At 46.8% G+C, this 12,220-nt stretch overlaps 1 protein-coding gene across 2 annotated transcripts in view; it reads right to left on the reverse strand.

The window, feature by feature from the left end:
- LIMK2 (LIM domain kinase 2) overlaps window positions 1–12,220 on the reverse strand; it is a 59,656-nt gene that overhangs the window by 16,052 nt on the left and 31,384 nt on the right. For both annotated transcript variants that reach the window (XM_047827247.1, XM_047827248.1), the window contains 3 exons: window positions 2,246–2,381; window positions 1,188–1,297; window positions 404–592 (listed from right to left, as the gene is read on the reverse strand). In XM_047827247.1, the coding sequence (XP_047683203.1) occupies window positions 404–592; window positions 1,188–1,297; window positions 2,246–2,381 (435 nt within the window). The remainder of the gene's footprint in view (window positions 1–403; window positions 593–1,187; window positions 1,298–2,245; window positions 2,382–12,220) is intronic.

A 12,220-nucleotide genomic window follows, 5' to 3' on the forward strand; every position in this document is an offset into this window, starting at 1 on the left:
TCCATTCACTCAACCAACAGAACAATAATCAATGAACATATACTACATGCCAGACACAGTTCCAGGACCTGGACATACAGTACTGAACAAGATTAAGTTCCAGAAGGAACTTGTTGGGAGGACAGATGATAAACTAATACACATAATCAAGCCAGATAATTTCAAAGAACAAACGTTATCTGAAACTTGCCACATGAAAGGTGAGCGGTTCTGTCATTAAGTATCTTGTGGGAAGCAGCCTAGGCAGAAGGAAGAGTAAGTGCCAAGGCCCAGGTGCAGTTACAGCACAGTGAGCTCCAGGACAAAGATATGAGATGTGGGTGAAGAGAACTCTGCACCCCTTGAGGCCCATCTATGGACTCTGTGTAAGGACTCCTGCTTCTGGGGTTCTCAAAATACTCACTCTTTTACTTGCACAGTGGTGGCATAGTTGGAGCAGGCACTTTCCACAGACACAGAGAAGCCCCGTCTGCCCTCCGTGGTGGCTGGCATGGAGATGTGTGTGACAGAGTAGGGCAGCTGGTCCTGAACAGACTCCGTGGAGAGTCTCTCAAACATGGGTGCCAGCACCACCTCATTGTGGCACTTCCCACTAGCAAGAGGAACATAAAGGTGGTTAAGATCCTGGAGCCCCACCTGGAAGCCCCCAGTAACCACTGTACCATGTGGCTTCAAGCAATAGTACCCACAATCCCACTATTACCATCCTTGCCATGATTCCAGTTGGTTGCTCAGAAAGAAGAGCCCAGGGTCTCTGGGGTAGGCTGGAAGTGGGGGTGAGATGGCCTGGGTTCTCTTCACTCTGCCTTTGATTCACAGTGAGAACCCAGCCCTCTTCTCCATTTTGGGCCTCAGCCTGACTTCTTTGCCAACTGAGGCAATTGCGCAAATGAACTCTAAGGGGCCTTTGCTTTTAATTTTCTGGGATCCTTCTCTGAGAGCACCTTCTGAGCCATTCTCTCCCTATGGGAAGACTGCAGCACAAAGTGTCATTATTCTCATGGTCGGTAAGGACAGAGGGCAGAGAGATGTTACTTGTCTTGCTTACAGATTACAGAGCTGGTTATAAGCATTGCTGGGATAGGAATCCAGTGCTCTGATATCCCAGTGCTGTTTCTGCCCAACTTGCACTGCCATCTGTTCCTCTCTCTTGACTGCTCTTGTAGGGGAGAGGGACACCATCTTACCAGTAAAGGGTGGCATGCTGCACCAGAGCATATGCATCCCCATCCTCGATGATCACCTTGCAGCTCATACAGGCAAAGCACTCTGGGTGGTACTTGAACTCCCCGGCCACCTGTGAGCAGGTGGGGAGAAGGGTAGACAGATGACAGATGGAGGAAGTGAATTGTCACTGTTGCTGGAAGGTAGGGGTGGGTGAGTGACCTCTTAACTGACTGAGACACCCAGGCGCCCCTAGAGAGACCTCTAATTAAGGATCTATAGGTCCTTTGCACAACTCTGCCCCAGAGCTTCCAGAGGACAAGTCAGATTGGTGCCTCTCTGTCATTTATGAGATTACAAAAACTGTTTTGGTCCTAGCCAAGTCCCCAGAAGTCATCATCCTCACTAGAAAGACACATAGTTCCTCTAACACAGAGTTGGAAAATCCATGATTGGGCTTAAAGCCCTTTTCTGACGCAGGTAGTGGAGGTGGAACCTCTCTCTACCAGCCCATTCCAGGGTCTCCTTTTCAGATTCCCTCTACACAACTTGGGTGTATTCTCCTCTCAACCTGTAATGCTCTCCTTCGAGGACTTTATCCATTGAATTAAGTCTCTGCCCTGCCCGCCCACCCACCCATTCCCAGTATTGGACTGTTCAGTTTTGTTTTTTTTTTTACCTTAAAAAAATGTTTATTTATTTGTTTTGAGAGAGAGAGACAGAGAGAGCACACATGCTGGGGAGGGGCAGAGAGAGAGAGGGAGACGGGAGAATCCCAAGCAGGCCCTGTGCTTAATAGCACAGAGCCTGATGCAGGGCTCGAACCCACAAACCATGAGATCATGACCTGAGCCGAAATCAACAGTTGGACACTCAACCTACTGAGCTACCCAGGTGCCCCTGGACTGTTAAGTTTTTAAGGGAAGGATCCTACCTGGCACTTAATTGGTACTCAACAAACATCTGTTAAGTGAAGAAATAAAAGGGGAGGCCTTGGCTGATGGAAGACTAGAAGATGAAAGGCCATGGGAAACCAGAGGAGCTGTCAATGGACTCTGATGACTGAGAGGGACTCACTCACCATGACAGGCCCTGTCATCAGCAGAGAACACCCGTGGCAGAACTCCCCAAACTTCCCCCAGTAGTCCTTGTGGCAATAAAGCTTCCCATCCTTCTCATAGTACCAGTTGGTGAGGGAATCCTGGCATTCTGAGCACCTGAAAGGCAAGACAAGAAAAAATTGTTGTGGATCCCTGGAACCAGGCTACATAGGCTGCCTCTGGCTCCCAGGTCTAACAACAAAATGGACAGACCTTTCCTTGATCCAAAGCCAGGATGGAGGAAAGTTACAGTTTAATGCCATCTCCCCAAAGGAAGCTGATTCAGAATAAAGATCCCAGAAACCAGTTCTGTATTGTCTGCTTAACCTGGTAGACCAGTGTCTATTAATTTTTTTAACATTTTTGTGTCTTGAAGCCCTCAGAGAATCTAGTAAGAATCAAGAAGCTGCTCTTGGAAAAAGGCATGTACAAGGAAAATGTATATATTATTTAGGTATGGGTGTGTGTGTGTGTGTGTGTGTGTGTGTGTGTGTGTGTAGGTCTGAAGCCTAGTCATGGCCCCAGCTAAGAACCTCTGTTCTAGATTTCAGCTCAGGTCACAATCCTAGGGTCATGGGATTGAGCCCTGTGTCAGTGTGGAGCCTGTTTAAGATTCTCTCTCTCCCCCTCTGCCCCTCTCTCCCAGCTTGCACATGCCTTCTCTCTCTAAAAAGAACCTCTGGTCTAGACAGACATCTCAATGAACTAAAGAAGCTCAATCACCTCTGTTCTTCAAAAAAACTACCCATCACCAACACCATTGCTGATGTTTAAGTTTTTATTAACATCATTAACATGTAGCATTCCTGTGAAAAAATTATGCTAAGCATTAAGAAACAATCAGGCAAATCCAGAATGTGGGTCATTCTAAGACTACTGTTCTTGACTCTTCCAAAAAGTTAATGTCATGGGGAAAAAAAGGTACAGGGATTAAAAAAGCCTAGAGACACAGCAACCAAATGCAGCACCTAAACCTTGGATTCAATTCTGGATTGAAAAAGAAAGCAGCTATGAGTGTCATTTTTGGAACTGAGGAAACTTGAATTTGGGCTATATATTATACTGTGAAATTACTATCCATTTTCTTAGATGTAATAATGATACCTTGGTTAGATAGAAGAATTCTTAGAAGAAACATATTAGAGTAACTAAGGGTGAAAGTCAAGATATCTACAACTTACTTTTACATAGTTCAGCAAAAAATAAAATACATCATGTGTGTACATAGTTAAAGAGAAAGTGGCTTAAAGTTAAGTCTGGGTGAAGGATATATATGGGTGTTCTTTGAACATTTCCTTCAACTCTTCTATGTATTTGAAATTTTTCGAAATAAAATAAGGGCGGGGGGGACAAAATTCCACTAGCACTGTGCAAGATATACATGTTAGACTCCACAGCTCCTTTCCCCTCCAATTACCTGGTTGTAAAGCTCCACCCCTCAGTCAGGCTGGGTGTGTTTTCAGACCAAGTTTGCACAAGATAAGCATTTCTGAACCTCCCAGCACCCAGAGCTAAGGGCTCCCTGCCCTTGGGAGCCCATGCCACCTCTTTCTTTCCAGTGAAGACTCTATTCTTGTTGTCAAGGCTTCACACCACCCTTCACTGGCCAAATCCTTGCTTCTGAGAGGCAGGATGGAGTGGCCTCTTAGTGTGACTCCTGACCCTGCCACTTACTAGTTAGCTCATCTTGGGGAAGTTACTTCACTCCTCTGACCCAGTTTCATCTGTCAAATGGACTACTGTGGAAAGGAAATAACATGTACCAAACTATATATAGTTTATATAAAAGGCTAAGTACAGTAGGAACTCATGAAGTGTTAAACTGCTATTAAAGATGATGATAATGGTAGCTGCTCACACTATTTGCCATTTTTCCTCCACTAGCTGGGTAGCTTTGGACTTCTCTCAGTTCTTCCTCCTTGACAAAATGTGACTAATAGCACAGTACTATAAAGAACACCGTGAAGACTAAATGAGCTAATGTATGAGGAAAGCCTTTTGCAAACTGTGAAGAGTGGAACTAGCTGTATTATTACAGCATCTTGCTAGGCACTGCAGATATAAGAGATAGATATACAAGGTTCCCTACTACAATTTCCAAGAGCTTATAATGGGCTGGGGAAGAGAAAGTCTAAAACAAAACTTAATTAACAATGAAAGGTGAGAGGTCACAATGGGTGCTACTACTACTGGGCACTGCAGGAGGGAGGAGGGAGACCAGAATGAGTTGAAGCAGCTATGGAAAGCAACTGAGCCAGGAAGGTCTAGAGAAGCAGGACCCTGAGAATCGCTCTTTATGGAGTGTCCATGTCTCTCTGGATGTTTAACACTGATGGCTTCTGCCATCAGTCATCCCCATCCTGTAGCATCTCCTACTTGTTCTTTTTTTTTTTTTAATGTTTATTTATTTTTGAGAGAGACAGAATGCATGCAGGGGAGGGGCAGAGAGAGAGGGGGACAGATGATCCAAAGAAGCCTCTGCACCGACAGCAGCAAGCCCAATGTGGGGCTCAAACTCACAAACTGCAAGATCATGACCTGAGCCGAAGTTGGACGCCACCCAGGTGCCCCTCTCCTACTTGTTTTATGGACCCCGAACTTAAGGGACTTGAGAGCCAGACACAGCATGAAGAGTATGGATATGAAATACCTAGAATGGTACAGTGTGAACCATTAATTCTAGGAGGCAAAGGGGAAAGACCTGTTCTGGACATGCAGCTCAAATTCCTCTCAATGTAAAAGGGACGCTGGATGAGCTCTGAATTGGGAAGAGGCCTGGTTCAAGTTCTTGGGAGCTACAGGCTCTTGGACAAGGCCTTTTCTTTCTCCAGGTATAGTTTCTCCACCTATAAAATGAAGGAATTAGACTATACCCACATCCCCTTAATTCCATGCATATCTATGTCTTTCCCTAGATGATCTAAAGTTCCAATCTCTGAACTACCACTTACCACCTAAGTGATCTTGGGCTGGCTGCTTCATTTCTCATTTGTGAAATGAGACAAAGGGCAACATCATCACCTATATTCAGGGTAGCAGTGCGGACATTAAATCCAGTTCTGAATGACTGTGAGGAGCCTAGCAAAGGGCCAGCACTAGGAGCAGGGACTTCCTTCTTGCCTCCCAGCTTCTGACTTGAAGCTCCTAGGTACCTATCTTTCTCCTTCATTAGAGTGTGAGTTCCCTGAGGACAGGAACAGTGTTCCATTTACTGTTGGTAGACTAAGCACCTAACAAAGAGCCCAGCACAGTAAGCCCTAGCAGAGGTTTCCAAACCGAAAATGGTGGGAGTGGCAAGAACCAGCAATCCAGGTGGAAGCACAAACATTCTGTAGCTCATGGTCAGCAGGTCCTGCCCTTCTGCTGTCTGCAACGGAGAAAGCTGGTGCACACGTTATTTGCACCCAAATGCAGGCCTGGGCCCTGTTACACCCTCTCAATGGTATGTGTGCTGCAGGGCACAGGAGTACCAGAACACGTCCTCCTTTCCACTGCCAATATTCTGCTTTTGTTTGTTGCAGGTAGCCCTGGCCAGGCCCAGGAGAGTGGGGAGAGAAACGAGTGCAGACATGCAGGAGAGAGCCACGCCAGACTTCTGGGAAGAACACCTGCCTGGAGAGCGACATCACCAAGGCACACCATGTGTCAGGGAATGCCTTTGAAGGGCATGGCCAGAGAAACAGCCAAAGTTGGCTGACACAGGTATGTCTGAATAATAGGAAGGTGAACAGCTGATAGGAGGGCTGGTTGTGGGTCCCTAAGCTGTTTTGTCACAGAACACAATTGGTTCTCAGGTCACCCGAGTGGTAGACTTAGAGTCCTAGCTTAGATATTAAGAACAATTACTGTCGACTGTTACTTAAATGCCAACCATATTCTGGGCACTCTATGAGGTGCCTTACTTATATCCTGGCCACATCCTGCAAAGTGATAGGATTATCCCTGTCTTATAGAACACTGAAAAGCAGAGTCAAGTCACTTGTGCAAAGTTGCCTGACACACACAGGATGGAGCTAGAGTCTTAACCTATGTGTACTTGGCTATGAAGTCATTTCCACTAGACTACATCACCTGAGCACGTGAGTAATGCAGCACATCTACTAAGCTGGGCCTCAGGATTTGCATCTGTGAAAATGAGAGCTCAAGTCCCCCTGAGTGTTAACACTTTGTGAGGGCTTCCCCTTAAATCCAAGTACTGAATTTAAATGGCACAATGATTCTCCTTCTTCCTTTAGTCCACAGCATTGTTCCCCAGCAGTCTCTGCCTTTTTATTTTTTTTCAACGTTTATTTATTTTTGGGACAGAGAGAGACAGAGCATGAACGGGGGAGGGGCAGAGAGAGAGGGAGACACAGAATCGGAAACAAGCTCCAGGCTCTGAGCCATCAGCCCAGAGCCTGATGCGGGGCTCGAACTCACGGACCGCGAGATCGTGACCTGGCTGAAGTCGGACGCTTAACCGACTGCACCACCCAGGCGCCCCAGTCTCTGCCTTTTTAAGAAAAGAATCCATGGGGCACCTGGGTGGCTCAGTCTGTTAAGTGTTGGGCTTCAGCTCAGGTCATGATCTCCTGGTTGGTGGGTTTGAGCCCCACATTGGGCTCTGTGCTGACAGCAGAGAGCCAGCTTTGGATCCTCTTGTCTCCTTGTCTCTCTCTGCCCCTCCCCAACTTGCGCTCTCGAGTTCGATCTCTCAAAAAGTAAATAAACATTATGGGGTGCCTAGGTGGCTCAGTTAAGCGTCCGACTTCGGCTCAGGTCATGATCTCACGATGTGCAGGGCGTTTCCTGGTTCGAGCCCCGCATCGCGTGGGTTCGAGCCCTGCTGTCAGCACAGAGTCCACTTCAGATCCTCCGACCCCCTCTCCCTGTCCCTCCCCTACTTGTTCTCTCTCTCTTTCAAAAATAAACATTAAAAAAAAAAAAGAAAGAAAAAAGTAAATAAACATAAAAATAAAAAGAATCCAGGGGCGCCTGGGTGGCGCAGTCGGTTAAACGTCCGACTTCAGCCAGGTCACGATCTCGCGGTCCGGGAGTTCGAGCCCCGCGTCGGGCTCTGGGCTGATGGCTCAGAGCCTGGAGCCTGTTTCCGATTCTGTGTCTCCCTCTCTCTCTGCCCCTCCCCCGTTCAAGCTCTGTCTCTCTCTGTCCCCAAAATAAATAAACGTTGAAAAAAAAAAATTTAAAAAAAAAAAAAAATAATAAAAAAAATAAAAAGAATCCAAAACACACTCTGGAAATGTAAGGTGCTACCCCCAAAACGCCCCCCTCAGATTGTTAGAGGCTATGGCCACGATATGTTTCTCCCAAAGCCAAGCCTTTTTTTTTTTTTTTTTTTAACATTTATTTATTTTTGGGACAGAGAGAGACAGAGCATGAACGGGGGAGGGGCAGAGAAAGAGGGAGACACAGAATCGGAAACAGGCTCCAGGCTCTGAGCCATCAGCCCAGAGCCTGATGCGGGGCTCGAACTCACGGACCGCGAGATCATGACCTGGCTGAAGTCGGACGCTTAACCGACTGCGCCACCCAGGCGCCCCAAGCCAAGCCTTTTTTATTGCAGCTTTCAATTTTTGAAAGTTTCAAGTGAATGTCAAAATCTGCCCTAGCAGCAGGTTGCCCAAGGGCATTCAGCTTGGAGGTAGTGGAGCTGGTGGTGGAACCCTAAATAGAGGTCTGAGGTATCAGACCCTCTCCTGAGCAACCAGAGGGAAACCCTCCAGTCAGGGGAGATCACAGACAGGCCCACATGTGTTGAGGATAGCCGACAACCTTGAAAATTCCTCTCCCAAAGCACTATGGTCAGTTCAGTGGGCAGCTCAGATCCAAACTGAGGGCCTAAAAAAATTAAAAAAATTAAAAAAAAAAAGACTTTATTTTTAAGTAATTTCTACACTCAATGTAGGGTTCAAACTCACAACCTGATCAAGAGTCATATGTTCCACTGACTGAACCAGTTAGTGGCCCCAAACTAAGGACTTATGAGTCAGTAGGGAACACACTTTAAAAAAAAAAAGAAAAAAGAAAAAAGAAAAAAAAAAGATAATCAGGTTGAAATTCTCAAAATAACTCTTTCAAGATCTGGGTCCACATTCTTTCTTTGTCATTTACTATCTGTGTCACTTCAAGCCAGTTACTTTAGGACTCTGGGCCATAGTTTCCTTATTTGTATACCAGTGATGATAAAACCTCACCAGTTTATGAAAATTATGTACAGATGCTCAAGCAGGTGCCCAGTAAATGTCCATTTCCCTCCCTCCCCTCTTTAACTTGAGAACAGCAAGGGCAAAAGTAGACAGACTCCTTTCCCTCCTGTGCCTAAGCAATATGGATCTGCAGCTTCGCCTGGAACCAAACAGATTTCTGTGAGTAAAGAAGGTCCTAAAATGAATCATTTATCTAATAAATTAGAAAACATTTATTATTATCAATTACTATCAATTAGGAAATAGTTACTGTGCATCTACGATGTGCAAGACCAAACAGGCAAGGTGCTATGCAGGGAGAGGCCAAGTGAGATAAGACATAATAAGCCCAGCCCTCACTCACATGCAAATTTTTCAGATCAAATGTTTACAGGTAATATTTCAACCTTATGTGGTTGAAGTAGTCACTATTACAGTAGATTTACACAAGTTAAAGAAAAAGCCCACCATGGGGTACCTGGATGGCTCAGTCACTAAAGCATCCGACTCTTGATTTAGGCTCAGGTCATGAGATCACAGTTTGTGACTTCATGTCCCGCATTGGGCTATGCACACTAACAGCACCAAGCCTGCTTGGGATATTCTCTCCTCTCTCTCTGCCCCTCCCCCGTCAAAATAAATAAACAAACTTAAAAAAAAAAAAACAAAAAAAAAAACCAAGCCCTCCCATGTCCTAGGTCCGTTGGATGCTCATCGTTAGCCTCCTGAATGAGCAGACAGACTGTTGGGGAGAAGCTGTTTCCAGACCCTTGCCTCTGAGCTCTGACTGGGCTAAAAAGGGAAAATGGACAGGTCTCTGTGCCACAGCCTGAGGGTACTGTGACCAGGGATGCCAACTCTCCCCCAGGCACAGAAGGGTGGATGTAACAGGCACCTACAGATACTGGCCCATCAGAGCCCAGTCTCCTACCACTAAAGATCCCTTTATTACTCCTCCTTCCTGTAGACTCCGTAGACTGAAACAGGCTGTCAGTGAAGCTGTAATTATTATAGACTATGATGTTATCCTGCTTAAAAAAAATTAACCAAACACATAACAAGCCTCTGATCAGCAAGAAGTGTTACCAGAGTGCGTTGATTCAGTTCCAACCAAAAGCCAGGAAACCTGTAGATTCAAGTAATTTGTGCAGTCATACTGAAGTTAAGGGTAGAGCCTCCATGATTAGTAAAAAAATGGAAAAGAGCCTGTGTGTCTTTGAGGAGCCACATGACTTGTGGAGTTGTAGGAATCATTCACCTGATCCAAGTCCTTCACTTTTTAGACGAGGAGTCAGGACCTAAGGCAGCTGCCAAAAAGTTACTGCTAAGCTGGGAAGAGTTAAGAATCATTTCTCCCTTTAAACACAGGTTGCTTTGGGATACAAAGATGCACCTATTCTCTTTAAGAGACAGTGTGTAAACCAAACCCATTAAATCAATGTTAGACATTAAGGGAAATTCTATAAAAAGAAAAATCCTTTAAAGATGTCAGACAAAAGTCACTCCTTAATTTACCTCTTCTGTAAATTCCAATTTGAGACATTTTCTTACTTGGAAGCACACCAAAATTGTATCTCCCCCTTCACACTAGTGGCACTCTGCTGAGGGCAGTCTGTCAGGTAGGGGTGTATAGGGTACAGAAATTACATTCTTCATTCCCTGCTCCCTCTTCCCTCCCTTATGCATTGTCACGCCTGATCATGTCCCCATGGAATCTGGTTGCATCACTTTCCTGCAACCACAGCCCTAGTCCAGTGGACTTTGTACTCCCCCAGAGACTTGAGGTCAAGGACTTAATTTGTTTCACAGAATCTGGCAAGGTTGTGTTCAGGGAGTCTAGGAAGCCCAATCCTATGCTCTGCAGAGGAGGAACTGAGGCCCAGGGAGGGGACTGGCACCAGGTCAGAAAGGAGCCCTTGAGAATGCCCTGTAATAAGGGAGGGGGCTGATGGTAGAAGCGATTTTCTGACCAGTGACAGTGGTGATCAATTAGACTGATATCTGGGAGAGCAGAAAGTCTGGGTGGTCCCTCCTGTGGGGCACAGAGCCCTGAGTGTTGGCTATCTCTTCAGAAGTGGCTCCAGAAATGTAGCCCCTCATCGGGGGAGGTGGGAGGGTCTAAAGCGAGTCAGTAACCCCCTGACTCCAGCTGGACAAATAAGAACTGGGGCAGAGAGAGGGTAGTCAGGTTCCCCAGAGGCATGGAGACAGAGCAAGACAAAGGACAGGTGGGACCTGGGTAGCATCAGTGTCATGACCCTCAAAGGTCCAGGTTGAGAGTTCATTATCTGCTTTAGCTCCTGAGTTGTGTCTTGTCCCGAGATTAAAAGGGGCACAGCATTCCTGGCTCCTAAGGGAACAACCCCTCCCCTAAACTGCCTTTCCAGGATTAAGAGTAAGAGGGATTAATGAGGCTCTGGCTAAAGTAGTGGCTATTTCAAACATTTGGCATCTTGATTCCACATGGTAAAACCTGCCTCCTAAACTCAAGATCAATTCCCATTGGCTCTTCAGAAAAGAATCTCTGCCATCCCTCCGATGTTCCAGGCAACCTATGGGGGCCCTTTCTGGATTCCCTCTGCTGGGAGAGAAAAGCAAATCTGAGACAGCCCTGGGGGGAGGTGCGAGCAGAGGAAGGTGCCTTTTGAAGGATGAAACAAACTCAGGAATACGACAAAGGCTGGCCAGAGAGACCCCACATGTTAACTCTGTTGAAAGTGGTTGCCTCTTCAGTAAAATGGGGATACTTAATGACATTAGGTTTTGAGAGAATCAAAGGATAAAGCGCCTAGGAGGGTGCCTGGAAGAGTCAGCCCTGAAGGCCAAGTTCTCTTCCCCCTCCCCCATATCCAAAGGCTTCCCATCACTCAACCAGGGTCCAGTAATTCCCTGAAACCACATGGTATTCTGCTTTTTTGCTCAGGGCATGGCCACCTGACTAGTATCCCAGCAGCAAGGTCTGGGCATGAAGCTGGGTTGGGGAAGCCAAAAGGGAGAAGTCGACCAGGACCACTGGTGAGGGGGAGGCAGCCCTTGGAACAACAGGCTGCTCCCAAAGAATGAAAACAAGCCCCACCCCAGCCAGGAATGGCTCCATTCAAGAAGGGACCCGGAGGGCCAGAAACCCCCTGGGGAGTTTCTGTTGGAGGTAGGGTGGGGCAGTGAGCAAAGAAAGGCAGGTCAGAAGTAGAAAGTTTCTACACCTCCGAGAAGCCCCATAGAAAAAGGCCCCCAGAAGTCTCAGGCCTGGGGACCTGACCTGCATGGGGCAGGGGTGGGGTGGGCTAGCCTGAAGCTCAGGAACACCCCAAAGCCAACTGCCCCAGTCTTGGAAGCACCTGCCCAGGCCTTTCCTTAGCAACTGTACTCACCTGAGAGCTCAGAAACCCTTAAAGCCAGAGGCAAATATGCCTGCCATTAATAGAAAAAGCGTTTATAGAGCGCCTACTGTGTACTAGGCTGCCCACACCCAGGTTTTGCCAGCTTCTTCCATGCCGTTTGGCAAAACCTGCCCATCCTGCTTGTTGAGGCAAATTCCTGGCAGACAGCAAGGCCTGCAGGTAAGACATGTGAGAGCTGGAAGAAAGCACCCCATTTGTGCTCTTCCCCCGGAAGCAGTAACACCAAGAACAGGCAGGGTCAGCGGCATCTTTTGGAGGCTCTTTCAGGTGTGCCTGGGAAGGAAGGAGAGCCGGAATTCCCCAAGAGCTTCCATCTGGGCATATCCCTCACCTCACCATTCCTAGACCATGGTGGGAGCCTTCAGCAGGC

Source organism: Prionailurus viverrinus, chromosome D3 (assembly GCF_022837055.1).
Source record: "Prionailurus viverrinus isolate Anna chromosome D3, UM_Priviv_1.0, whole genome shotgun sequence".
Classification (NCBI taxonomy): domain Eukaryota; kingdom Metazoa; phylum Chordata; class Mammalia; order Carnivora; family Felidae; genus Prionailurus; species Prionailurus viverrinus.